The sequence below is a fragment of the Crocodylus porosus genome, unplaced genomic scaffold (genome assembly GCF_001723895.1).
Source record: "Crocodylus porosus isolate Cpor-Errol unplaced genomic scaffold, CroPor_comp1, whole genome shotgun sequence".
Classification (NCBI taxonomy): Eukaryota; Metazoa; Chordata; order Crocodylia; family Crocodylidae; genus Crocodylus; species Crocodylus porosus.
Genome location: NW_017728948.1, coordinates 70931892 through 70959832, shown reverse-complemented (window position 1 = coordinate 70959832; position 27941 = coordinate 70931892). Strand labels below are relative to the sequence as shown.

Here is a 27941-nt window from a genome sequence, read left to right as displayed (position 1 = left end):
CCTCCCAAGGTGGAGAACCTTGCATTTTTCGGTGTTAAACACCATCAGGTTCTTGTCTGCCCATTTGCTGAGCCTGTCCAGGTCAGCCTGGATCACCCTCCTGTCTTCTGATGTGGATGCTTTGTCCCAAAGTTTGGTGTCATCGGTGAACTTGACCAGTCCACTCCTGACTCCAGTGTCCACATTATTAATGAAGATGTTGAACAATATGGGTCCAAGAACAGAGCCTTGGGGGACCCCACTGGTCACAGGACATCATGACGATTGACTTCCATCAATTACTACCCTCTGGGTCCGGCAATGGAGCCAATTTCCCAGCCAGCGGATTGTGGTGGACCCAAGGCCACAATTAGCCAGTTTCACCAAGAGGTGATCATGGGATACCAGATCGAAGGCTTTTCTGAAGTCAAGATATATGACATCAATCTCTTCTCCCTTGTCCAGGTGTTAGGTCACCTGATCGTAGAAGGAAATGAGATTGGTCAAGCAAGACCTACCCACAACAAACACATCCCTTAGGCTATCCCTTAGGATGTTGGCATCAGCTAGTCCATTAAGGATGGCCTCTTTAATAAACTTTTCTAAGATCTTCCCCAGGATAGAAGTCAAGCTGATGGGCCTATAGTTTGCCAGATCCATTTTCCTCCCTTTCTTGAAGATAGCCACCACATTGGCCTTCTTCCAATCTTCGGGCACTTCACCAGAGCACCAGGAGTTCCCAAAGATCCATGCCAGGGGCTGGGCTATGATGCTTACCAGCTCCTTGAGTACCCTGGGTGTAGATTGTCAGGGCCGGCTGACTTGAAAGTATCCAGCTTCTCAAGGTGTTCCTTCACGAGGTCAGCATTGATAGAGAGCAGCGGATCTCGCTCATCTGGACCTCCCTGTCCCATAGCAGGCATGGGAATCCCCTGGGACTGATGAAAGACCGATGCAAAGTACCCATTTAATAGGTTGGCTTTTTCTTGGGCGTCAGTTGTCAGTTGCCCCATCTGGTTCAGCAGGGCTTCAGTGTTCCCCTTGCTTTTCCTCTGGCTCCCCACATATCTGAAAAAGGACTTTTTATTGTCCTTGATGCTCGAAGCAAGTTGGAGTTCAGTTGCAGCCTTGGCTTTCCTGGTTTGCTTCCTGCAAGACCGGACCAGTGCAGAATATTCCTCCTTGGAGGTGAATCCCATCCTCCATCCTTTGTAGGCCTTTCTTTGTAGCCTCAGGAGGTCTGCTAGTTCCCTGGAGAGCCAGGGGGGGCTACTGTGCCCTCCTGCTGCCTTTCCTCCTAGATGGAATAGAATTAGCATGTGAATTGAGGATTGCTCCCTTGAGGAGCAACTACTCTTCCTGAACTCCCCTCCCCCTGGGGTCATGATCCCTTAGGGCCTCACTGACAAGCCTGCTGAGCTTGTCAAAGTCAGCTTTCCTGAAGTCGAGGACTTCCATGTTGCTGACTGACTTGCCAGCTTTACGGTGGATGGTGTATTAGTGTATTCCAACCTAATAATGGCACATGTGTAGACACCAAGACATTTACTACACAGCTAATTAGTCAACTGTGCAATAAATATCTTGTGTTGGCACTCCCCGTAAACTAGGTATAAGAATTCAAAAAAAGCAAAGTCCAGAAGTAAGATTATTAAAGGCACTTCTTCTGGAGGAAAGAAGGGCCTGACTTCTATCCACCCACAAATTAAAGGAAAAGAAACTAAAACTACAGAGAGGGTTGACTGTGGTTTTGGGCACCTGACCTTAAAAAGAATCTTGCATACATCATCTATATAATATTTCATCCTTTGCTTTACATATCCAAATCCAATCTCAATGCCAAGCCATTTGCTATTTGCCACAGCTCCAAAATGATTCTGTATTGGAAAATGCTCCAGGTAGCCACTGATACCTTTTTGTTAACAATGCTAGCAAGGAGAGGAGTAATTTCAACATCACATGTACATGTTAAGCTCTCACAGTCCAGAACTTCACCTTATTTTGCCATAGTATAGCTGGGACAAAGCAGTGAAAGGAAATAGTTGTACTTTGTAAGGGCCTTCTGCTATGTACCATAAAATGGGCATTCTTTTCTACTGGTACTAAATAGATGCACTCCCCTATGTCATGGCATTCTGCCAATATGTAGAAAACAAAGCCTCTGTGGTTTGTGGGGATGTCTGAAAGGGTTCTCAATTACCTATATATCCTGGAGGGAGAAAAAAGGGAAGGGAATAAAAGGTTCACTGACTACAGGAAAAGCTGGACCAGGGAATCTTCCCTCAAGTTCCAAAGGCTCAAAGTTGCACAATTGCAAGATAAATTAACCTTTTATAAACATAAATATCAAAAGGGAGTGATGAAAATGGAGAAAAAGTGGGTGCCCGATTGACCTGGCTGACTAATAAGAATGTTTTCTTCAGGTCCTCTCCTGTACTTACAGATGTAATTGGCAAAGCTGTAACACCCCCTGAGGATATAAACAATGTGTGCTCAGCCTCTCAGTGCTATGTAACCTTATGTTCCTCCGATGCCCCATTCGTCTGAGTTGACTAGAATTTATTTAGCAAGATTAGGATGCCTACTACTAGATGAAAACCAAGAAAGGTTGTTAGTGCTTCCAGCTTTGGGAAACCAAATACCAAAATTGTATTGTTTACTTTATTAAATAGAATGGGTTTCTTATGCCCTATTAATAAAAGTAGACAGCAGCAATCATGGCAATACAATCAATACAAGACTGAAAGCAGAAATTCTTACAAGAACGTAAAGCAATCAATAAATTTAGCCAGAAAATGACAGGTTGTTTGTGTCTGTTTTTGGAATTTAAAACAAAAACATGTTTCAGAGCAAATTATTGCTCTGTCAGGATTTTTCTAATTCTCCAATTTCAAATGTTCAGTTTGGTGTTGTTTGTAATGGTTATGCTTGTTTGTTAAAATGTAATTATCTGGTATAGTAATATGAAGTAATAGGAAAATAGGACATAAACCTAGATGAGACCTTCTGGATCACTAAATTCAGTCCCTTGCCATTTCAAACAGCCATATTGTATAATTCTGTTCATCCTAAAACTAGTTAGGTGAGACACATGGAAAGTTTTTAAGTGCTAGGGGTGGGAGCACTGTTAAGTGAATTTGCTCATGGGGGCAGAACCTTAGCTGCTTTAAATGATCATAGTTGTTTTGCTTCTATAGAGCTATCACAGTTTATACCAGGTAAACATCTGCTGGTTGGTTTAAAGTCTTATAGCCTGAAAAACACTGGGGAGTTCAGTTTCTGCTTATCCACAGGCAAGGTGTGTCGTGGGAGTCATTAGTGTAAGTTTCCCCATGCTGCCCTAGCAACAAGTCTCGATTCTAACATGAATGGACCAGCCCTAGAGGAAAGCAGTTAATTCCCCAAGCTCACTCGATTTTTGATCAATGTGCTGAGACCTCCAGCAGAGAGATCAATTAGGGGGTTAGCTTTATTTTGCTCTCATAGGAACTCAGCAGAGAACTTTCAAACAGAGCATCAGAATTGTGGGGAAGCAAGGACTAGATTTGAAAGGGCAAGCTGGTGAAATGAAGTGCTCCATATTTTACTACCAATCTGTTGAGACATCTACCCCTTCTGGAAATAAATTTAATAACTGAATCAGAATTATACTGCCTTGTATTGTTCCTAGTCACAATTACTGAAAGTCAGTTAAATTCTGTTATTCTCCTGGGCAGATTCATTATGATTTAGAAAGGGCCAAAGGAAACAATGATGCAAAGATTGGGAGATAAAAATACAGTTTCCTAGAGCTCTTATGCACAGTGTATTACAAGAGAGATTCCTGTATGAACAGAACACTCAGTCTTTCTGCAGATTTTATCAGAATTGAATCGCACTCAGTTTTTATAAAGCTGCTTCTCCCTCTTATTGAAATCAACAATATAATATTATTCGGTGAGTAAACATTTGATGGTTAAAGCTTTTACTCTTATTGTGTAACACCATTCATGGCTTTTCAGGACAGGCACTGTAATGGAACAATGAAATAAGGCATCAATTATTGAAATGTATACCTGCAAAAGTGTTTCCGTACCATTTTTATTTACCTGTTGATAGTTGCAGAAGTGAACTGAAAATCAGGCTGTTCTTTAAAACAATCTATTGGTAAGTTTCTAGTTTCTGAAGAAAACCTCCCCGTTGGATAGGCAAGCCGGCCTGCTGAAGTGAATAGATACATTATCTGAGCTAACAGATAAATCTCACTCATTAAGAAGATGGAATAGACTAATTTCTAGCATACGTTGCCATGCATAGGAAAAAATAAATAGTAAAGTGTAGAAGGAACACATCAATTACCCCTCATGCATAGACTGGGTTTAGTGTGCCAAACAGGCAGGCTAACTGCTACATTATTATGTTATCTTACATCATTTCCAGTTACATCTAGGGCAAGTCAAAGGATCTGAATATGTGTCAAGGCCAGTGGTAACAAACTTTAACATCATACATTTCCCTCAGGAAGGCTTATCTGGCATGTCTTGAAAGATAAGAGTATTTAAGGCCCACAGTAGACCAACACAGATGTCCTGTTTTTCAAGCGATGTACTTTGCAGTCAAATCCCTTTGTTATCATTCAGGTCTCACACCTGTAGTTCACTAAATGTTTTTAAGTTGAACATACCAAGCAGAATGTTTGTCACAACTGCAAAGGGATTCAATTAAAGGAATTTCATTTAATGTTTCCTCATGGATAATTGAATTCTCACTTGGTACCTTTTTGGTAAATGATTCTTACCACAGTGGATTTTCTTTTCCATAACATCAGCATTATTTCATTGTAAGTGCTAAGAATGCACAATAATTTCTGGACAGAATTTTGGAGAGGTTCAGGATTTTACTCTGTGAATGATTAACTGCTTTATGCAGGTGTTAATCATACTAATAAGTAAGTACAGCAGTAAGTAACTGCTTTGGTTTGGGATTTCTCCACAAAAAGTGGGGGGAGCACGCGGTTGTCTTTTTTGCTTGGGGGAAAAAAAATCAAATAGTTGTATCGGCTGGCTGATAAGATTCCTTGAATTGATAAACTTTCAGAGTTGGTTGTTTCTTGGTAGGGAAGAGGGGAAAGGACCAGAATTCTATATGATTTTGGGGGTTCTGCAAAACTACCCAAATTTGAAGGCAAATTTATGTAAAGTATTTAAGTTTACTCTTGGCCATTTTGAAGGTTTTAATTTGAAATATATATATATATGATGAGCAAAAATAGTATCTGTGTATCTCCCACTAATGTCAAAGGGAGCCATGAAGTTAATACTCTGCAGTTTTTTAAAAATGACAGGTTTCAGACATGAATATATTTCAGTGTGACTTAAATATTTGTTTATTGGTATACCTATTCTTTGAATAGTGGCCGCTTTATATTATTGTTTGTTTTTAATTGTGCTATTTTTCATTGGAAAAATAGGCTGCTGAAAATCTGTGGGTGAAACCACAGTCTTAAATCAAGCCTGTTTTCATTGCATATATTTTGTAAATGTAAAATATGTATTTTATATATCCAAAACATGTGCCATTCTAATTTCTAAGTTATCAGTGGGTTATGCTATATTCTAAGTTAATTTAGATTCATATTACTGCTATATATTTTGTTTCTAAAAATAGGGGTTGGATAATTTATATAAAAATGAAACTTTGCATTGCCTGAAGCATGACTCCAAGGAAAGATGATCATTTCCAGATTCTCACGCTAAAATGAAAGATCGTTTTTTTTCTCTACCCTATAACCCAAATATCACACTGTGCTTAAGAATGATGCTGACATTTTCAAAGATCACCAGAAGTGTTCTCCTTTCCAATTGTAATTATGGCCTCTGTCTCTGTGGGAGCTACTGTCTAGTCTTTTCAGGCCCTCCCACATCTTTTTAGTTTGCTTTCATTATGCTTATTATCAGTTCATTTTCCACCCAACTTGCATATTATGAAAGATCATGTCTGCCATTTCTATGAGTGCTTGACTTTTATAGGTAGTATAAACATATAAAATATATAAAATTAAAGTTCACTAGTCACCACAATGTTTTACATCCATCCTGTTGCTGATTTGATTTTACAAATGATTGCTTCTTGGTGAGCAGAGCATGAGGTTTCGTCACTCTTTCTCTCCACATTTATTGATCCCTCTCATAGGATATTAGAAGATAGCATAGAACACACTAATTAGAGCCCACACTTTAGCTTTCTATTTATCTTTGCTAGTATGATTATGTGTATAGATTTTGTAAAAGAAAAGAGAAAGGGAAAGAATGACAGAAAAAGAGAAAGCAGAAGAAAGATAGTAAATTATTGATAAATATTATTTTAGATGAAAATAAACTAACAAACAGAATTAGTTATTTTCATATACTTTTACCAATACAATGAGTTATAAGAACATAAAACATTTCATACCGAGTCAAACCAATGGTTCCATAGCCCACTATCCTGTCTCCGCCAGTGGCAAGAGTGGATGCTTTAGAGGGAGAGAATTAAACCAGGTACATCTAGAGGAGTGATTCTCAAGCAGGGTGCCAAGGCACCCTCAAGTGCTACCATATCCTTTAAAGGGTACCACAAGGTATGAGGACATAAACAATGTATAAGGAGCTAAGCAGATAAGCTCAGCCTCAGCCTTATCCCTAAGTGGACAATTACCCACCCTACTACCCAGCCTCTGTGTAAAGAGGTAAGCACTGTTTTATATAAATTACTTTTTGAAATTGGGTGCCACTAAATTCACAAAGTTATATAAGGGTGTCTTGAATCCATTGAAGGGTGCCTTGAGTCCAAAAAGATTGAGAACCACTGATCTAGAGTGATCTATCTCCTGTTTATGACCTTCCTTGGCATCCCAAGGAGGGTTATAGATGCAAGAGAAAACATCTCTGACTATTCAGTTTAATGAAAGGATCTATTATTCATGAATTTGTCTAGTTCCTTTAGGAACTATCTACTCCTACAACTTCCCATGGCAATCAGTTCCACAAGTTAACTATGTGCTTGAAAGGAAAAAAAAACACTTTCTCTTGTTAGGTTTAAACCTGTCTCCTACTAATTTCAGCAGGTGTCCCCTAGTTCTAGTATTCTGGGACTTGGAGATTAACAGTTCCCTGTTCACTAACCATACCCTTCATGACTTTTACAGATCTCTGTCATACCAACCTCACCCCCTCACCCCCCAAACTGAAAAGTTCAAGCCCTTTTAGTCTTGCCTGGTATAGCAACTGCTCCAGGCCCCTGATCATTTTGGTTGCCCTTTTCTGTACCTTTTCTGATTCCTAAAAACAGGTGAATTGGTCTAAAACAAAGTTGAATCTATTTGTTTTCTAGAGATAGGTGACAATTTTTGAATAAACAGTTTATTTGCCTACAGATTCAGTCTGGGTTCAACCAGAATTATTCTCAGGTTCATGCCAAAATTGGTGAATAGCTTCAGCTAAAAAAAAAAAATGTAAACATTTGAAAAAGTTGAAACATTTCAAAACTTTCAAGATGAAGTGTTTCAGTGTTTATTTTGAAATGTACCCAAATTTAATTTTAGAAAGGTTTTCAAAACCTGACAATGAAATGTTTTGCATTAAACAAAATGTTTCAGTTAACCCCAAAAGAAATTTGTTCAAGATTTCACTTTACTGCGAAAACTGAAAAAACAGTCATTTTTGGTCAATACAAAAGAAATATTTTTTCGCTCATTTTGATATTGCCAGTAACCCAACCCTCTCAACCCCCCTCCCCCATAAAACCAAAAAAAAAACTGATTTGCCAAGCATTGGCCATTGCTATTGCCAATCCTCCAGAACAGCGAATGATGTAGGCTATATTTTATGAGGTGAAATTTCTGTGTTAAACGCAAAGAAGGCAATTAACTAATTCATTAACTAATCCTCTTATGCAAATGAAAGTGGTGGGCAGCTTACTTTCAGCAGGGTGTTCACCTATAGCCTGGTACTACCCCACTGCTAAAATAATTAGTACAAACCAAACAGACTCAATTGTTAAGTGGAAACCGCAAGAATATATTATTAATCATCAACAACAGGTAAGCATCATCAACAACAGGCAGGCATCAATAACAAGAATATCAATCTAACCGTACAAAGCAGTCTAGCTATACAACAATGCAGGTAATAAGGGATATTGGCTGCCTTGGCCCTTACCCACTCTGCTCAGATCCACAATCCCCTATACCTGCACTCATACACTGACTTGAGCCACACACACAATCAACAGATAACCAGAGTCTGGCTGCTCAGGGCCCTCACTCAGACTGGACATTTACTCAAGGCAGAAACAGGACAAGAAACACAGCTGACACCAGGCACAGAAGACGTAGGAGACTGGGACATGTCCTTTTTAAACGTTCCGATCATACCACCTTGTCAATCGTCTGTCCATCCCATCCACTTCTCAGGGTATCAGTCAGTCATCCACCAATCATCATGTGCACCAATCACACCTCTTGGTACCTAAGGTGAACATGTTGCGCACCTCTCTAAAATTGTAAAGTTGTGTTTCAGCCTTCAGTTACATAACATCAGGGTGGCTGGGGTAGCCTTTGATCACACATCTGAGATACTGCAAGCTATATATCTAGCTAGATCTCAGGTAGCTATGAATCTGTGAATCTATGAACATATGATCAACTGTGCCTGCTCTTTGCACAAAACTAGGTCACTGACTTCATCAGAGTTAAAAGTTCACTTTCTCTACAATCTTTTGGCTCCTGCTCATTGTGAGCAGGTGCAGATTTACACAAGTTGCTTAACCACTTACTCAACTGACCTAACTGTGTAGGCCAGGGATATGCCACCTGAGTCCTGAAAGGTCTCTGAAGCATGCGCTGTGACTGGAAGGGCCAATTAAATGTTTTTAACTCTTAGCTAATGCTGGCTTATCCAACTCATCTTACCTTGTCCTTTAGATTTTCAGGCGTGCTCAGTTTAGCTTTTCCACCCTTTGAGATAGTAGTTAACTTCCACAGACTTCAGCAGCTGTAGAGTTTGGCCTATGCAGAGTGCTTTGGAAAATTCCACAATAAGGAAAGCATTTTTTTTTAAATGCCAAGAATCTCAGTCTACAAGGACAAGTAACTATGTTTAAATGATGGTGTGTGGTTCCACTGGTGTAGTGTGTTGTTGATTCTGTATCAAATCACTTTACTCAGTTTACGAAAAGAAGAGGTGACTTTCAGTTGTACCATGGAGGGTGCATCTACACATGCAATTAATGTGCAGAAATAAACTCTGGCGCAGCATTTGAACATGCACCTGGGACCGTAGCAAATAGAGCCAGGTGGGAGCAGCCCAATTTGGCAGGAGGCTCTGGGGGTCAGCCTGCCAACCCAGGGCTGCTCCAGTCCAGCTCAGCATGCTGCAGAGAGGCTGGCTGGGGCATGAGGGTGCTTCAGTGAGGTGCTAGCCATCACCTAAAGCTGAACTGAATCAGAATATATTTCTTTGTTTTGGTAACACTGGCAAAGTGCCCTCCGCACAACAAATTAATGTGATCGTTACTGTAATAGTACCAAGCTTAATGAACTCATGGTATTGATGTGACTCTCAGAAATATCTGCAGGTGTTTCATTGTAATTTAGGTTTTGTAAATGGATACTAATATTTTTATCCTCATTTTCTCCTAGAGTGGAAATAAATTGAGACGCTGTAAGGTTAAAGGCTGATTAGGTTCAAATGACTACTTCCCTTATTAAAAGCATTAACAGCTTGAAGGACTTTGTTTTTCTTTGCATCTAACTTTTAGAATTGTATTACTCAGCAAAACCATGCAGTCTGGGTAACACTATTCTAGAAAAGTATTTAAGAAATCCCTACCAGTGTTTAATGTAATAATAACAATAATTAATATTTCATTTATTAATATGGATACACCTCATTAAAGTTTATTATGTTTGATATTATCTGTCCTAGGAGGAAAAAACTTCAGAGTGCTCGTCCATCAATGTAGTGCTATGGACTTCTGCAAAGCTGTGTTGATTTGCCTTAACTGAGGGTCTGAGCACCCGCTGCTATATCCCCTCAGGCCACTGGTTTATTGCTAAGAAAACAGAAAGACTAATGCCATGGCTTCTTTTGTGTTACAAGTTTGATTAACAAATCTTCATTTTTTAATTCTGACAATAAAGTCTAAGTTGTTTTGTTTCATTTTCTATCATATTCAGGAATCAAGGTTTGTGTGTGTGGCTTGAGGCTCACCAGAGTGACAGAGGGGCAGGAGTGGTAGCATGCTGTAAGGGCAGGAGAAAGAGGAACTTTCAGCCACATTTTTCCTCCCTCATCCTGGGGCATAATTTAGAGCTGCTCTACACTGTTGGCATAGCACAGATTCACACGACAGTCTTTACCCTGGGGAAATTAAGAGGGCAGGAAAGCCTGCAATAAGGCTCATTGTGAATCTCCTCACACCTAGGGAAACCTTAACTACCACTTTAAAGTACCTACCAGGATTTAGGGATGAGTCTGTGCTCCAAATTCTCCCAAGTGACAGGCTTCTTCTTGCACTTTTTCCAGAGTGAAACTCTGCAGTTCATCCTAATACAGAGTGTATCATTATGCTGCAGTACCCCTATTCCCACTGCACTCCCAGTAACAGAGTAAGCAGTACCATAAACCCCTTTTGCAGCTCCTCTCATGTGTATTACTAAAGTGACAGCCTTTGCTACATTCACCTCTCTCCAGGAGGCATCTCTCCTATGATTTTACTGTTTTCACATAGATCCCCAGTGGCATCCAGCCCACGCCCCTGGTCCCAATCTCCAGCCATATGTTACCATGACAGCCCTGCTGCATATGGCACCTGTAAGACTTTTCCCTCCTGGAGCCTGTGGCCAGTCATGGATTAACATGACTCAAAAAGCAGTTTCTCCGAAACAAGCATACTGTTTACTCCATCCAAGGCATGCTGCCAGGAAAACAAAGGATAAAGCACACATCTAGTCTAAGCACATCTGTTTAGTCACAGCTACATGCGATCCTTTCTTTGCATGCTTTGGTAGTTTCCATTTAGTCCAGCTACCTCTATCTCTAGGCCAAGAGACATTGATTGTCTTCCTGCCTTTTCTCACTTGTGTATCTCTCATTCCCAGCAGCTCTTGGCTACATCCTGACTATCTCCAAAATGGGTTCGTTAATGCTTTGGTGCCTTTTTTAATTTTGTAATCAGGCCTGGGAAAGTTAACTTGCCAACATGGCAAAAACCAGGCAGGTATGTGTTTCTGAATTGATAGCTCTTTATTGTTTTCTTAAGGACCCTAATATTCCCTCTGATGGCACCTTCTCTCTGTCACTGTTTTGTTTCCTGTAAACGCCTCCTTTAATTGAATTCTAGGCAGTCATAGAGGATATTATCAAGCAAGTAAACTGAGATGCATGTGATATTTTTTTAAATATTCACCATAGCAGTTTAAATACCACTAAACCAGTGTCAGGAGAATTGGGGAATTTGTGCCCACTCACAAGGTAGAAGTTGTTGGTGAGGTCACTCCAGCTATTGTTATGGAATAAAAGTGACCAGAGTAGAGGCATGGACAAACATTCACTTGGAGCAGTTTCACATTTAGCAAACTTTGACCCTGCTTCACCCAGGGTTAAAGGTGGGGTGATTTAGGTCACTTGTATTGCTACAGACTCATGTACACATAGCAACTGGAGCATAACAGCTGCTGTGCACTCCTGAGTAGCAGCTCCCCCTCCCCTCCTGAAATTGCCCAAGTGAACTTTGTCCATGGCCTAGTTTTATCACTGGCACAAATGGCTGCTGACTGTGTTCTGATTGGTTGAAAGAATCTATTTTTGTTACCTATTAGCTATTAATATAACATCCATCACCTGTAGTAAAAGAGTCAGTCACTAATGAATTTAGCTTCACAAGGGCCCTTCAGGACAACTCAAACCCACAAAGCCTAGTGGCTAGATTTTTCACAACCAGCTCATCATATACAATAAGGTAGGGTTCTCAAACAGCTCAGCTCTCTCTTATTCACTATAATAAGCGATGAGCTCTTTTGGAAATATGTCCCCAGCTGCAGGTGCTGAGCACTTGAAAATCTGGCTCTTAGTGGCTGGTTCAAAGTCATTCTTTTTATTCACAATAGTAAGCAGCTCTTGCTCCATTAATTAAAAGGTCTTTCCACATGCAGTAGAGAACAAAATGAGTTTCAGAATAATTTTGAAGACCTGTAGAAGCCTGAATTCCAGCACTTCTTCTCATGTTTTATTTTCAGTGAGAAGAGGCATCTACCAGAAATAACTCCTTCCAGTTAACATGTCCTGGTGCAAGATACTGGCATTCAGTATCACATGCCATCTCAAACCACCAGTAAAAATAGTTCCTAGCCTCACTGTACCATTAAATCTCTGAATCTCCCTCTAGCGTGGGTTATCTATCACTGAAAAAGAATATATAAAAGAGGAAGATCAAAACATGATATTGTCATGAATGTTTTGATTATTTTAATAATAATAGTACTCCGTAGTCCTAAGATTTCCTTTTATTTTGGGATCTCAAAGCACTAACTAGGTCTCACAACTATTCTATGAAGTAGGTAAGTCTGGTTATAAAACTGCTTCTGTTCTCACTGACTTTAGTCGGCCAACTGTTGTGCTTTATATGCATCCTGAAGAAAGGTAAAAATGAAACACACAGGGTGACATTCTGTTCTTTTGTGCATGCCTAAGTGACCAGATCTAGTCATCCATATCCCAAAAATGCCATCTACATCCAGGCTGGCACTCTGTCCTTACATGAATTTGTAGCCATTCATGTGTGTAGGAATAGATTCCCAACGTAAGTGGCACGTTTGGGAAATAAGACAATCAAATCTGATCATCTAGGTGTATGTGCAGATGTTCCTGGTGCCTAATCCACAATCACACAGCTTGCTTTAAACTGTGATTATAGATCAGGTCCCACTTGTGCACACGTTTGCTGGTGCCAGGAGCTGTCCCAGGAACATGATCTAAGTAATTTGGGATTGGGGGGAGGGGCGGACAGGATCCGAAAAGGCTAGTGAGCCCAGAGAGGGTTGTCCATCCAGGATGCGGGGTTGGAGACCTAAAAATCATGGTTGAAGGTAGGAAAAGCATGGCCTCATGGCTGGGATGACCAGCTGGGCTTTCCCAGCCTAGGAGCTGTGCTCCAAATGTCTACACACGTTCAATAGATTGGGCTAACCCATGCCTGATGTAATTTAGTGCACCCCTCAGCTATAATAAGTTAGATCAGGCTTGCCATATTTTTAACCTCCGCAAATATATGTACAGTTTGGCCCTTAGGCTGACCTAACACAATCAAAGTGTAAAGTCTGCAAGTATCCTAGGTCCCCAGATCAGCATCAGATTTTAATCCAAGATGAAGTCTTTCCTTGTACTCCTCTTCCCTCTCTGTACAATGAAATGCATGATATAGCCTTTATAATAAAAAGCCAGAGCAAAAAAGAACTCAGTTTTACTCCCTATACTTTAGAGAGTTTTGAGCATCTTTTTCACTTTCAACATTATTAACTTAAAAAAAATTATAATAAGAGTTTGCTTCCCAAATAAAAATATTTCAAGATCCACAGTCTACCAACAACCAAGTCTAAAAGGTCAAATATTTCAAGTCAGGTCACTGCAGTTTACGTGCTTAGACTTTGTCTTTTAATGTCACACTTTCTAATATGATCAAATTTTAGAACACAAGAAAATTGTGAAGCCAACTTGCAGATTTCCATCTTTCTGACTGGTGTCTATCCTTTGTAATATTTTTCCATTCCTTTATGGTAGTCCCAACAGAGCAAGTAGTACAGAAAAGTTCACTTCTAAAAACTCTGGGTTTCTGAAACAGTACCAAAATGACCCACATCAGACATTTTTATATCAGTTCCTTTGAGTCTATCAGTCCTCTATTTAATCTATTATTTCATACCTAATTATTGAAATATGCAATTCTAATATTAAAATGATTAAAATATATGTCTGTAGTCCGAGAGGAAAATTATTAGTACAGTTCACAGGCACAGAACAGTGATTTGCAGGAGTGTATTTTTGTATTTTTGTGTAAAGACTGCCATCTTGTGGGAAGTCCACTCATCACATGGGCATAACGGTGCCTACACATCAGATGCATCATACTTCCAGAACCCCTGCATATCTGTTGTTACCTGTCATAATGTTCCAGTGACAGCACATTTTTGTTTCCAAAATATCTCTCTGCAATAATAATTCCTTAGATATGGAAAATAGGCAGCATTTATAAACCTCAAAGCATGTTGGCTCTTGTTTTGGGCCTAGATCCTGACCCTATTGACATCAATGCCAAAACATCAATTGAATCCAGCAGAACAAGACTCTGCCCCATTGTGCACATAAAATTAATATATTTGGTCAAGTTACCATTGATGTTCAGTAATTTCCCTTGATATATACTGTATTCTATTTGAATTGCTGTTTAACTTGATTTTTCTAGTGAGCTGTTTCCATTTATGCACACAGCTATTCATTGCTTAATATTGCTTAATATTTTATGATTTCCTTAAAGCAATTAATCTTGCATCTGACCTCTAAAATTAAAATAGATTTCTTACTGATTAAAATTATATAATTTGGCATGAATCTCTGTTTCATAGACCTAGCTAAAGTTCAGTGGTTTATGCAAATTTCTATTGTTGAAAAAGATGTCCTGTGTAATCAGAAATTAGACTGACAAATGGAGAATCATTTAATTAATGAGAATAAAGCAATCATTCTGCATGTTTCAGTCTATTACTAACTGAACAAAATGGAGAAAAATAGAAGTCCTCACGGCTTAGAGCTACCACTGAGGAAAACAAACCATTCTGCTCCCAGATTTCTATTCCATTACTGCCTTATGCAGCTGGCATTTAGTAATTCACAAAGACAAATGGACACATGCCAAAATGCTTGAACCTGGGTGCTGAAACTAGACTCTTAAATCCATGTATAGGGACCTAAGCAGAAGTGGTCTGATTATCAGGAAAAAAATGTGCACCTGTTCTTCCCATTAACTTAACAAACATGAATTCCCTTGGAGAAGAAACAATATAGGGCCAATATACATGGCCCTGTGTGGCCTCCTTCCATCCAGTACTCCTGGTTTGGGACAGGAAGGAAAGTTTCTTTAGCAGTAGCAGGACTACGGTGGGGTAAGTGGGGCACCAGGATTCCTCTCACCACAGCAGAAGTTCCTGTCATAGGAACTGTGCAGCACTGCACCAGCCAGTGTATCTGTAGGGTGTGGGGGGCATTAGTGAATTGTCACTTTTCCTCCTCTCTTGAAGCCTTTGCATCAGTGGGGAAAGTCCTGATCTGCCCTTTGTCAACCATAACAGCTGGGCAGCACAGTACCACACTAAACAATGTATCTGGGAAGCAGAGGAGTGCAGGGTATGAGAAACAGAATGGTGCTCCCCCTTCAGTGAGCCTTTGCCAGAGTGGACATAGGCCTGCTCCCAATGTGTATGTATCAGGTTGGGACAGCGAGGTGGGAGGGAGCCACAGGGCAAGTGGGACACCAGGATCCATTCCAATAAACCCCAGCCACAGGAAAGCTGACTCCGCTGACACTGAGCAGCGGCAGCAGCAGCCCAATCAGGTAAGACTTCCTTTCCCTTCACTCATGTCATACCTCTTCCCTCCCACATCTACCATAGTCAGCATATCCTGCCCCTGCCCACCCCAGCCATTCAGTGACTTCACCATGCTATTGTTCTTTAGTGCTGAGCACTACAGAGATGGCAGGTTGGTTGTAATAGCCTTGCCATCTATAAGATATTCCAGGGTAAGTCTGCTGTAAAGCTGCTTCCTAGGCAACTCAGAAACAAGAGAAGGCATTTATGCCTTATAACTACCACTGATCTTTCTCTCCTGGACTGTGACTTCTGTGTGGCATGCTCCCTTGAAGCTGTTATGGAGACTATCCTTCACTATTCTTTAATCAGCAAACAGTATAAACAAGTTCACTGTACTGATTTATTCCCAGAAATACCTGCCTTGTCTCTCAGGATATCCTCCCAGAGCCAAATCTTCCTTTCTTAAAGCCCTGAATTGGAGTACATTCTGCATACTTCAGGTGTACTCACTGACAAAAGACTGAAAACTCCATGCAGAGCCATTTCTGGAACAACCTCTCCCATCAAAATCCCCAGCCCATGCATGGACTGGCTCATTGGAGTCTGCTACTGCTCTTGGGTTTCATTCATGATAGTGCTATCTGGGGGATAATGAGAACTGTTGTACACAGAGCATTTGGGGGAATTAGGCCCATACGATTTTTCTCTTTTACTTTTTTGTACAAAAATCATACTTGATGTATTACCTAGCTCTAAATGAAAAAAGTCTCAGAATGACTTAGCTGTGCTTTTTTTATTTTTTTTTTTATATTCAGTTTCAGATGCTTATGCAAGTCAATCTGTTCTCCTGTCGGCATTTTAAAAAAAACCCAAGACAGATCATTTATGTGTGTGGGGGGAGGGGGAAGACCCATTTTATTTTAACCACTTTTAGAAAGCAATTCCTAATTTGATTATTTTAATTACTCAAATGCTCTTATTTGATACTCCAGACACATGTAAAAACATGTATCTACAATTCATTTGGATCAACAAACACCAAAAAGACCTGTCAAACATAACATTCTGTTCTTTAAATCTATTCATGCCACATCTTCCCTTTCAGAGAAGCCTGGCAAAATATATATGGCATTATATAAACAATAAATTCATACGTAGTTACAACAGTAAATCAATCGCACATCAAATAATCTTTCCCTGAAAATCCCCTGGCACCTCTCATCTCCCATTTAACTTTAAAGGTGTTAACTCAAGAATTATAGATGATTGTAGCTGACACAGTATCATTCAGGAAAGAAAGGGTTGTCTCTAAGGACATGAACAGACAAACAAGTTGCTGAAGGCAGGAGTTTACTGGTTTCCTTACAGGAGCATAAGAAGGATATTATAGCCATGATGGTCTAGAAATTATGAGGGGTAAGGATTTCTTAGGTTGATATATTTTACTGAATCAACTGTGTAGTTGAGATGAAGTTAGACAAGTTTTCAAATGCAAGACATTTTTCCTTAGGTCTCTGATCAAAGGGAGCTAGGCACAGCATGGGAAAAAAATGGAAGGAAGGAGGGGGTGAAAGAAAGAATCATAACTTACAATGTACACTACCACAGATGTTCAGTATGTCTGCCATTCATACCATGACATTCATCTGTCATAACAGAGAAAAATAGAGCATTATACATGTGAGTACTTGCTTTAGACACCCTATTTATTAGAAATCTGATGGAGAAAAACATATTCGGAACTTCTACTGAGGGGAATGAAAAGAAGACAAAGTATCTAACATAAGCCTCAGTCAGTAATCTGATGTTCTGTGCTTTCTCCTCAAGGATTCTAGAACTACAGCAGAACGGAGACATGGATATACTGAAGCATAAGTGGTGGCCCAGAAACGGTCAATGTGATCTGTATTCATCAGTGGACACCAAACAGAAAGGAAGTGCTCTGGACATAAAGAGTTTTTCAGGTGTTTTTTGTATCCTGGCTGCTGGGATTGTCCTTTCCTGTCTCATTGCAATGTTGGAAACATGGTGGAATAAAAGGAAAGGCTCCCGTGTCCCTTCAAAAGAGGTATTAAAGGCTTTTATTTCATCTGGAATATTTTCATGCTGCTCCATTATTGGGGGATACTGCTAGTCATGTTATATTTATAGCATTAGATGTGGAAGGAAAACACAGGATATGAAAAGGAAAACAAAAATAAATGCAGTACATTGATAGTGTATAATATGTGGCTGTTCATAGATGGATAATACATTATGAATATATCTGTGATTCATACATTATATTTGTTTATTTGGATAAGATTGAGGTTCAACCAATGAGTTTGAAAGGTCACTCATTGTTACATGCCAAATATATCCCCTAGGTGTCTTGGCTAAGACTTTCAAAAACAGGTTTCTAAAGTTAATATCCTAAACCCATATTTTGGTTCCTAAATAAATTCCATCTGATTTTCTTAAAGGAATTAAGCAGTTACAGTTCCTATTGACTATAGTTCTTATTATCTATCTTAAAATCAGTGGGAAGGTGGTCATCTTATTTAGAAACTTGAATATGGATGCTCTTTAAAAAAATTAACCAGTGAAATCAGTTCCTGTGGACTTCAGCTCATATCATCTCACACCAGGGCTCCATTTAGTTTTATCTGTCTATGGATATATAATGTTTTCTGCACTATGGAAACCCAGTTATCTCATTACCAGCCCTCTGAACCTTATACATTCTTATTATAACAAATTTCTTACCTTGGTAATTAAATGTTTAGCTCCAGAGAACACTGGATATAGCAACACCAGATAACGTTTTGTTAAAATGTACTGGGTAGATATTCCCAGTGCGGGACCCATTGGGCCCATCAACATGAGATGCTACTGTGCAGTCATTACTGCACCTTTATTTAGTACTTGTATTAGCAAGCGCTAAATAAATGTGCAGTATTTAGGGTTACTGCACAGTAGCACCAGCAAGTGTCTTTTAGGTAATGCTACTGCGAAGTAGCCTAATAATACTATGCAATAGCATATTAGTACTGTCCATGCTGTGACACACTACTGTGCAGTGTTTTTTGGCTACTGCAGAGTCATCATCTCATGTAGACGTGCCCCATGATGATATGCAAGGTATCATTCTCAGTTTTATCTTTTCTGTCTACATAGCTGGGACACCTGTTGAAGGCTATTGCTGTGAGTTTGTGTGTGATAGTTTTGACCTTGCTGCAGTTTCTTTGACATTCAAGTGCCCTGCCAATATACTGTTGTACAATCCAGAAGGATTAATTACACTCCCAAATTAGACAGCCCTGGTATTGCTTTTTAAATATTTAGAAAGTTATTTTTAAAAACTCTCTGCTTTTAAATTGTATTTTTCTGGAATGAGAATCACAAATGGTTAAATGCTACTACATATCAGATTATCATTTAACCCAAACTTTAAGAAATTTCAGATTTTATATTTATTGGGTCCAAAAAATACATAAAAGAAAAAAAAGAAGCTGATAGATAGATAGAGGTTTCTCTTGCTTTATGCTGTACATGCAATCCTGGAAAATGGCACAAAACTCAAATATGCATAAAGAACCCACTTTACAATGTGACAAACAGGCATATGTTCCAAGACTTCAAGTGTACTGACCTCCAGACCCATTTCTACCACTTTTGCAAAACAATGTTGGTACTCACCAGCAGCAAACAGTACACACAAGCACAGGGCACTGTCATAATGGGGGTGGCAACTGCAGAATCACATGTTGCAAACAACGAGCGAGGAGCACAGATCCGTGCAGGAGACTATATTTTTGTGCGTGTCGCTCCCACAATGCACTGCACAAAGCAGCTGACTGTGGGTTTCCACCATAGCGATCACATAAGAGTGAATTCACACATACAGAACCGGCATAAAGCAAAGGAAACCTGTAGATAGACAGATAGATGATCATGCTGTATATTTCAGATGTTCTGCAGGAAACTTAAATTGTGATTTCCTCAGACATTATAACTTGGCCTCTTTATACCGTCATATACTGGCGTGGCTTTAAATTTATCTTAAAGCTGAATTGAAAAGCTTGACTCAAAACTGACTTAAGCATGGACATACGTGCTGAGTGTCTGCACTATCCATGCTGTGGGCTCATTTGGAAATACATCTTAACTAACTTTCTTAAAATTTTAGCTTCCATGAAATCCACTGGGTCTTCCAGGGTACTAGTCCAGAATTGGGGGGTCAGATTGGGACAGTTTGTGGTCAGCAAGCCAGCCCTTTTTCCTGGTGGCTGCCATCTTGTGCTCCAGAATCCAAGCACTTATGGTTGCAAAGATAACCTTTCAGTCATGTACTGGAAGTAACCCATTCAGTGATGTCTGCCTGAGTCTGCAGACAACCTTAAACAATAGCTCTGGGAGAAGTATGAACTGCCCCAGTAATCTCAATGGGATGTTGACTCTGAAGCCTGATGATAATTTAAATGTGAACACTGATGAATATTTCACTCCTGATCAAAACACACAAGAGAGAAGAGGAATGATCATATTATGGAGATATGCACAATCTTACTGTGAGTGGGTCTCATTTTGGTGTATTGAATGGGTGGAGTCTGGGTCATGGGTGGACCATGGGAGAATACCAATATTTTTTTTCTTTTTTAAAATCTGACCCTACCCTTAAACACTTCATTCTGGGATGTGATTAATAACAGAAGAGTCAGCTGTATTGCTAAAGCGACTCCGAGAGGCTCAGATAAATTGCAGTATATCTACAGTATATCTACAGTAATAAATGTAAAATATTTCCTTCATTGGTATTTTAAATTATGAGGTATTTTTATACTGCTTAAAATTTCAAAAGAAAAAAAAAGAAACATTGAACACTGTGCCACGGAGGCAAAATCAAGACTTAAACAGCAAGACTGAGCCTCTATGTCTCCATCTATATTCTTACCTAGTCCTTAATATCATAGTCTCTGATAATCTCCCAAGCCAATAGGAGAAATACCTTGATTAATTAATTTGATTTTAGTTTTGTTTGCTTGTTTATGTTTGTGCATACGTGAGTGGCATAGCTGTATGTCTATGTAAGTTTCTGTGCGTGCAAATTATAGATGGAAAGCTAAGTCAAGATGAGCTCATGTTTTGTGCTCAGAGTGATGAGGTCTATAGCCAGTTTTATTACATGCAGGATAGTTGAAATCTAATTCCTCTTCCATGCCCAAGACTCCCCCTGCTGGCTAAGAGTCTCATTGTTCAGGTGGAACACAGTTGCTTTGGGAGGTCACAGAAGGAAAGGGCCTCTCAGATTGCTAAAATAGTGGAGGGCTTCAAATGACAGACTCTAAATTGGACTCTGTTCCATGGGGTGTCAGTGCAAAGATTTGTAAATCAGTGTTGCTAGCCAGATTAATTACTAAATTTTGTTTTAGATGGAGTTTTTCAAGATTCATGATTTTGATTTTATTCCTAGTTAATGGAATGTCTTTAAAGACTGAGGACGAAAGAAGTCTTCTCGTTGATTCAGTGAGCTTTGACTCAGACCTATAATGAGTTATAGTAATCAAGTTTGGAGGTCATAAATGCACTACTATGGGACCATACAATTACTGTCTGTGAGGCTGTAGAATGCTGCATTGGGAGATATCTCTGGGGGCCTGGAAGAGTCAATAGATTTTACAGAGCCTTAAATAAATTTTAACAAAGTTTGGTTGAAATTTCATTTTTGTAGTCCAACAAATGAACTGTGTCCCCTGTTTAAAAGAGACATCCCTCACATATTTTATCCTTAACACAGCTTTGAGTTAAGGTTTTTAGTTCAGTGTTAATATGTGTGTGCAACATAGATGATTTACAATTACAATGGGACCCATGGCTATGTATTTTTTGACCTCTGTGCTTTTAAATTCTCAACTATGACACACATCTTTCAAATTCCATAAGGGGAGAAATTTAAGAAGGAAGAACAAGGGTAGAATGGAATGATCACACATCAGCATAAATACAATGGGCCTCATTCTCCCTTCACCCACACCAGTATATTTCTACCAAAGCCAGTGGAGTTGATCCACTATAAGCAAAAAGAGAATCAAACCCACTGTAGGCATTACAACTCAATTTCACTTTATGTACTCCATTCTAATATAATGTACATGAACCATAAGTATTCTTGGTGGAAGTTCAGCTTTTGTCCTATTTTGACTAATACAGAGAAAAATCAGTCCTGTAAGATGTTAGTCCATTAGCCCTGCCAGAGTTATCCCCTGTTGATGAAGGGGATAATCTTGTTCTTCAAAGGCTCCCATTTTGAAGCTCAAATTTAGTGATCATTTTGAATTTTAAGGACAGCTGGCATCACCCCAGCCATCTAAGGTGACACTTCATCTTCATTATATAAAGATCATTTTCACCAAGCTGTCATTAGTCTAAATGACACACAACCTGCCTCCAAACCTGCAGTTTCATGATAAGTACGTATTTGTAGCACGTACAGGTTTGCACTTCAGATGCTGGGTTTGAAGATAGATGTATTATAATGGTAAAGTGCACCTGTGTTCCTTCCAATCCATGCAGCTTCCATAAGTGAGAATTATTTACCATTGATATTTATACCTGAACTCAGCTGTTATCTAACTAACATGAAGCTTTAGTTAATAATATGTCATGTTTTCTGAAGAGATCTGATTCCACAATGAAGCATCAATCCAACAAAAAGTGGCAACGATGAGTGGTACATATTTTTTCTTCTTCTCCAGGATGACAAGGAAATTGACCTGGAACACCTTCACAGACGTGTGAACAGCCTCTGCACAGATGATGACAGCCCCCATAAACAGTTTTCCACCTCATCAATTGATTTGACCCCACTGGACATTGACACTTTGCCCACACGCCAAGCACTGGAGCAAATCAGTGACTTCAGAAACACTCACATCACCACGACAACCTTCATACCAGAACAGATCCAGACTCTTAGCCGTACTCTGTCTGCTAAAGCCGCTTCTGGTTTCTCATTTGGCAACGTACCTGAGCACCGAACTGGCCCTTTTAGGCATAGGGCACCTAATGGGGGGTTTTTCAGAAGTCCCATCAAAACAATGTCATCTATCCCATACCAGCCAACTCCTACTCTGGGGCTCAATATTGGCAGTGATCCAGATCGAGGCACCTCCATCTGAGCATCAAACCAAGTTTCGTCACTGTTTCTTTCTAGGACTCCCTTTGCAAGGAGCAGCTGTAATATTGTGGGACTAACATGGATGTAACTTTTTAAAAAAAATCAGGATTATTAGTAACAACTTACTATTTTTCCTTCTCTTCCTGCTTTATCTGTCTCTGTCTCCTCCTCTCTCTCTCTCCCTCCTCTCTTTAAGTCTTTAGTCACCAGTTCCTTTTAAAGAAAATCATCATACAAGTTTTCTAGTAGCATATTTTCCATATACTTTAAGTATAGGAAATGTGCAGTGAATAATGCATAAAAGACAAAGGGTTACTGCACGGAACAGCCTTTATGTTCTCCCCCACCACACTGTTTTATTTTTTTATATAATTGCAATAATTTCAACCTTTACATTTGTTCTGCTGCATCCATTCAGTGCTCCGCTGCTGTGTGTGTCCTTTTAACTGTGGACCAAAGGCAAACCCTGCAGTGTAAAAAACAAAAACAAAAAAAGAAAAAAAGAAAAAGATAAAAAGGCAGGAAAAAAGAGAAAAAAATAAAAATACCATTCAGGCCACATAATATGAGAATGCAATTTTGTAGGACTACAAAAAGCCATTACTATGCCAGTAAAAGACTACAGTTAAATCTACTTTTGCACTGCAACAGTGCATATGATCTTTATGTGATTGTACAGTGTTAAAAGTTTTTCTTATGTACAGTAAACTGTATCATATGGCAGAAGCCTATGTTGTGTTAAATAAATTAGTATCTCATACATATATATATATACATATATACATAGGTATGTATATATATATATACATGTATATATATCTATAAAATGGCAGCCGTTGCTATTGCAATTCATTTAATAAAGCTTTAGTAAAAACGTGTTGTATACAGGAAAGATGTACAGTGCAGGGGGTCTTTTCATTTAGAAAAGACAGGTTGCTTTAATGTTATTCTGACTTGCGTTGTTTGCCAACAGAGCATATTTTATACTTTTTTATTAGAACATCCAGGGCAATTTAATGTTTGTACCTAGATGTAACTCATTTGATTAGGTTTTCCATTGGCTACTCGTAGTGTATAAGGTTAGCCTTAATAATTTTACTTTTAATTAATTAGACAAATGGAAATCTCTTTTAGGTAAAACACATCCATGAACAACTATAATATAGCTCTAGAGCTGTTTAAATATAGATCATTGAAGGCTAATAAATTCTCTTCCAAATCCGTACAGTTAATCGATATAGTAATGGTGTTAGTGGGGAAAAAAGCCCTTGAGAAATATTGATGTGGCCTTAATTACAGTCGTATATTATTCTAAGAAAAAAACAAATAAAGAAGCACTTGTTTTAACCCTTATTATATTCAGTTATATTAGAAGAGCTATGTATTTTTACATTAGTGCCAACTGTATAGAGCAATGAGAAGAACAGCAGTGAGAGAAAAAACAGTGCCTGCTTTAGCACAGGCTTTTAAAAGTAACACTCTTACTTGTTAGAAATGTAGAATGAGCTTTCAGTTTGTAATCCTTAAAACTAAAAATGTGGTTAAGTAGAAAGCAAGCAATTTATCCTGTGTGGGTTTTTTGTTTTGTTTTGTTTATTTGGTTTTTTTGTTGTTGTTGTTTTTAAATGCACCATACACTTATTTTAACCTAACTCATTCTGTGGCTAGAATTGATATATAAATCAGCCTATGTGATTTGCTTTAGGATAAATTAAAAGGTATATTCTTCAGATCTATTCTATTTTGATGCTAATTCTGTTCTGGGGGAGCATCTTGTACTGTCACTGTTTTTGTACTAAATCTTCAAATATTGTCTACTGTGTAAGGCAGAACAATTTCTTATCATGCAAAAGGCCATTTTGTTTCCAGGGTAGCAAGTGTCTAAAAGCATGCACTACTTGTTTCCCCTTGTACCATCCATGAACTCATACACAACTCTGATTAAAAAAAAATAAATTTATTTACAACAAGCTATGTAGGGACAAACCAGATGTTGCAGTGATTTTAGCTATAAACAAACTGTTAAACATGTACAATATTTAAAATAGGCCTATTTTGATGTGTTGCCTATTATACAGATACACAAAACACTTTTTGGAGGCCTCAGTTACAAGTGGCAGAGCTTTCTGTGTATAATTTGTCTAAATAATTTGTCTAATAAAATTGTTTTCTAAACTCGTTTTCCCTCCTACGTAAGTCTTAACTAACATGAACATTTCAAACTGTGTGCAATTTCCCATTCTAGGCATGTATTTATGAACATGTTTACCCTGGTGTATAGCATAGAATCTCATCCTGAGAATGTACAGAATCCAGCACAATGTAAGCAATCTTAGCCTGCCTGATTCTGGGCTGCAGCAAGATTGACATTGGTGCTCACCATAACTTAGACAGCCCTGGGTAACCATCTGAGTTATGATAGCCTCCTCAGGTTACCCAGAATCTCCTCAGCTCTTCATTCTGAAGTTCTACTCCCAGAATACCACCTACAGCCTTACCTACCACCTACAGCCTTCTTCCATATATCTGGACTAATGAGGGGCTCCTCAGAAGGTAGCCTGTGGTATTTTTCATAGTTCCTCCACTGGAGAAACTCTCTACTGGCCAAACCTAGATCTCTTAGAGACTTTTTACCTAGAATAAAGGTTCTGAAACAGCTCACATATGATGTTTTAATTCAATACATAAAATGCATTATGGGAAAAAAGAAAAGAGAAAAAAAGCAAACATCCTTTAAAGAAAGAATTAAGTAAAATGATAAGTACTACTATCTATTCTTCACATCATTTCTCCTGAACAATGCCCTGGAAGTCGATGGGAGTTTTGTTTGTGCATTAATCCCAGCTTTAGGTCTTTAACCAGTACATTAATAAAGTGGCTGGCAGAAAATGTTCACAATCGTTCTGTGTTAGTATGATTCAGTCTTAGGCTCAAGAAAATTTCTTGGTTTATGTCTATGACATACCTTGTTGTTACACACATATTTTTAGGACCACAATCTTCAACTCTTTATTATAGTACGATTGCATTTTCTATCTTTTATTTTTGCCCTTGGGCTTTATATTTTCATTAATGTAATAAGCTAATGCCCTAATAGTTATTAATCCCCTTAATATTAACTGTAGTTTCATAAATTATATTATCATTTAGAATTAATTTGGGTGTCCTAAGTGTGTCTATTGGATTTTCAGTACAATCTACTTTTATTAACTATACCAGTCACTCAGCTAGCATTGATTTAATATATCTGAGTTGCATTATTTAGTTTTTAAACATGTTGCATAAAATCAGTTTATTGCTACACTATAATTTTAAAAATCCAATTCCTGACAATTTTAAAATGTTAGGTTTGATAAAGGCCTTTAAAAGGGAGAAACAGATTTAATGAAAATGACTAAGGAGTCAAATTTTCAAAATATTAGGTACTTCACTTGTTCATTTCAGCAGGGGTTATGTTCCTAAAAACTTTTAAAACCTGGCCCTTATTATTTTGCTATTAAATACAGCCAAGAGACAAATGATAAAAAAAGCAGTGGGCAAACTGAGACCCAGGTCCTGCGAACATTTCAGCATATGAGTGATACAACTGCATTATCCTCGGTGGGATCACTGCATGTTAATTTATTCATATAAATGCTTTCTAGAATCAGAGATTTAAGTACTTATTTATCTGTAAGATAAAGCTGAATGTATGACATCTATTAATATTCAGTCATGACTATGCCCTTCCCCTTGTTGTGTACATGTATCCTGTTACAATCATTTACATGCACAAAAAGGCATCTATTAAGGCCAAAAAACATCAATAAATGCTAAGTAATTCCAGGAGTGCTCTGTTGAGTATGAATAATAGGACATGTTGAGGATGTCTACACGTGCATATTAATGAGCTGCAATAAACTTTGGAGCTTATTACTCCGGAGATCATTGCTCCCAGGCATACGTCTTCACATGCATCTGGGAGCACAGCATGTTGAGTCGGGGTTTGAGCAGCCCCAGCTGGCAGTGGGTCTGTGGGGTTAGCCTGCCAGCCTGGGACTGCTCCGCATGCCTCAACATGCTGCAGAAGGGCTGGCCAGGGCAGGAGGTGCTACAGTGTGAGGGCTAGCCAACAGGTAGCATCTACATGTGAACTGCTGCAAAATTTTTTACTCCACAGCAGGATAGTACTATTTACAAGTACTATCCTGTTGCAGAGTAAATTAGCTTGCTCCAGTTAATAGGGTCACACATATAGAGGCAAGACATTTTCTGCACAGCTAGTTAAAGCTGAATGTAGTTAAAGTGGTAGCTGAAGCTAGTTAAAGCTTACTGTGAAGTAAACATCTCGTGTAGACCTGCTCATTAAGAAAAAAGCCTTACTCTGGATTTTTATAACTTCTTCCTTCCTTTTTTTCTAAAGCAAGTAGTAGGAAGCCCACCCTGAATCAGCAAGTGTTTAAGTTGTGGCAGCTCCACTGAAAATTCAAATGAGTCTTATGAAAATATGAGTTGTTTATAGCATACGTCCATTCAGCCAACCTTTGTGACACATTACATACAGTGACACAATATAGTCAATATGCCATTTCGATGTCCAATATAGGAAAGCACTAGTTCCTTTTTTCACAGTACCATGTTATAGTAAGGTCCTGTCGACCAATTGGGGGAATATTAATAGTATGTCCTGGAGAAAATGGATATCCCTCTGCATATAAATAAAGGAAAGAGTTACTGATATCATGGTCTTAATCATAAAGTGTTCAAATCTAAAGTCTCTGTCATTTCCCCTTCAGTCTTGACTAAAGAAAATGTTAATTTTACTTTTTTTGGAATACATTAGAACATATATGACATAGTTTCTCATTCTTCTTTCTAAAGCAATCAGTATTATAAATTCACTTTCCTGTACCAGAACTCCTACTATGTACAGGGCAAAACATTGTCCTATGTTATATTAAGGTGGGTTGCTTAAATTACTTAAAAATGCACAAAGTTGACTACTCTAAAAATAAAAGATGCTTTTCTTTCACAAATCCATTCTCTCTCCTGATCCCAGATAAATCTCCCTAGTCCCCAAATATGGGAATCAAACCCCAAATTCAGAACATCCACCTAGCTTTGCACATAGTGGACAACAGATCTTTGTGTTTTATAATCTTTTAAGCAGGATTTTTAGACATTTCAGTAAAATAGTCCTTCATAAGAAATGGTCACAGAAATGGA

The 27941-nt window shown here is 38.7% G+C and overlaps 1 protein-coding gene across 1 annotated transcript in view; it reads left to right on the top strand.

The window, feature by feature from the left end:
• The window catches only part of GRID2 (glutamate ionotropic receptor delta type subunit 2), a 1453399-nt gene extending 1428488 nt beyond the window's left edge, over positions 1–24911 (top strand). The window contains exons 12-13 of the mRNA XM_019552630.1: positions 17408–17648; positions 22315–24911. Of these exons, the coding sequence (XP_019408175.1) occupies positions 17408–17648; positions 22315–22737 (664 nt within the window). The 3' untranslated portion in view covers positions 22738–24911. The remainder of the gene's footprint in view (positions 1–17407; positions 17649–22314) is intronic.
• Positions 24912–27941: the final 3030 nt, after the last annotated feature.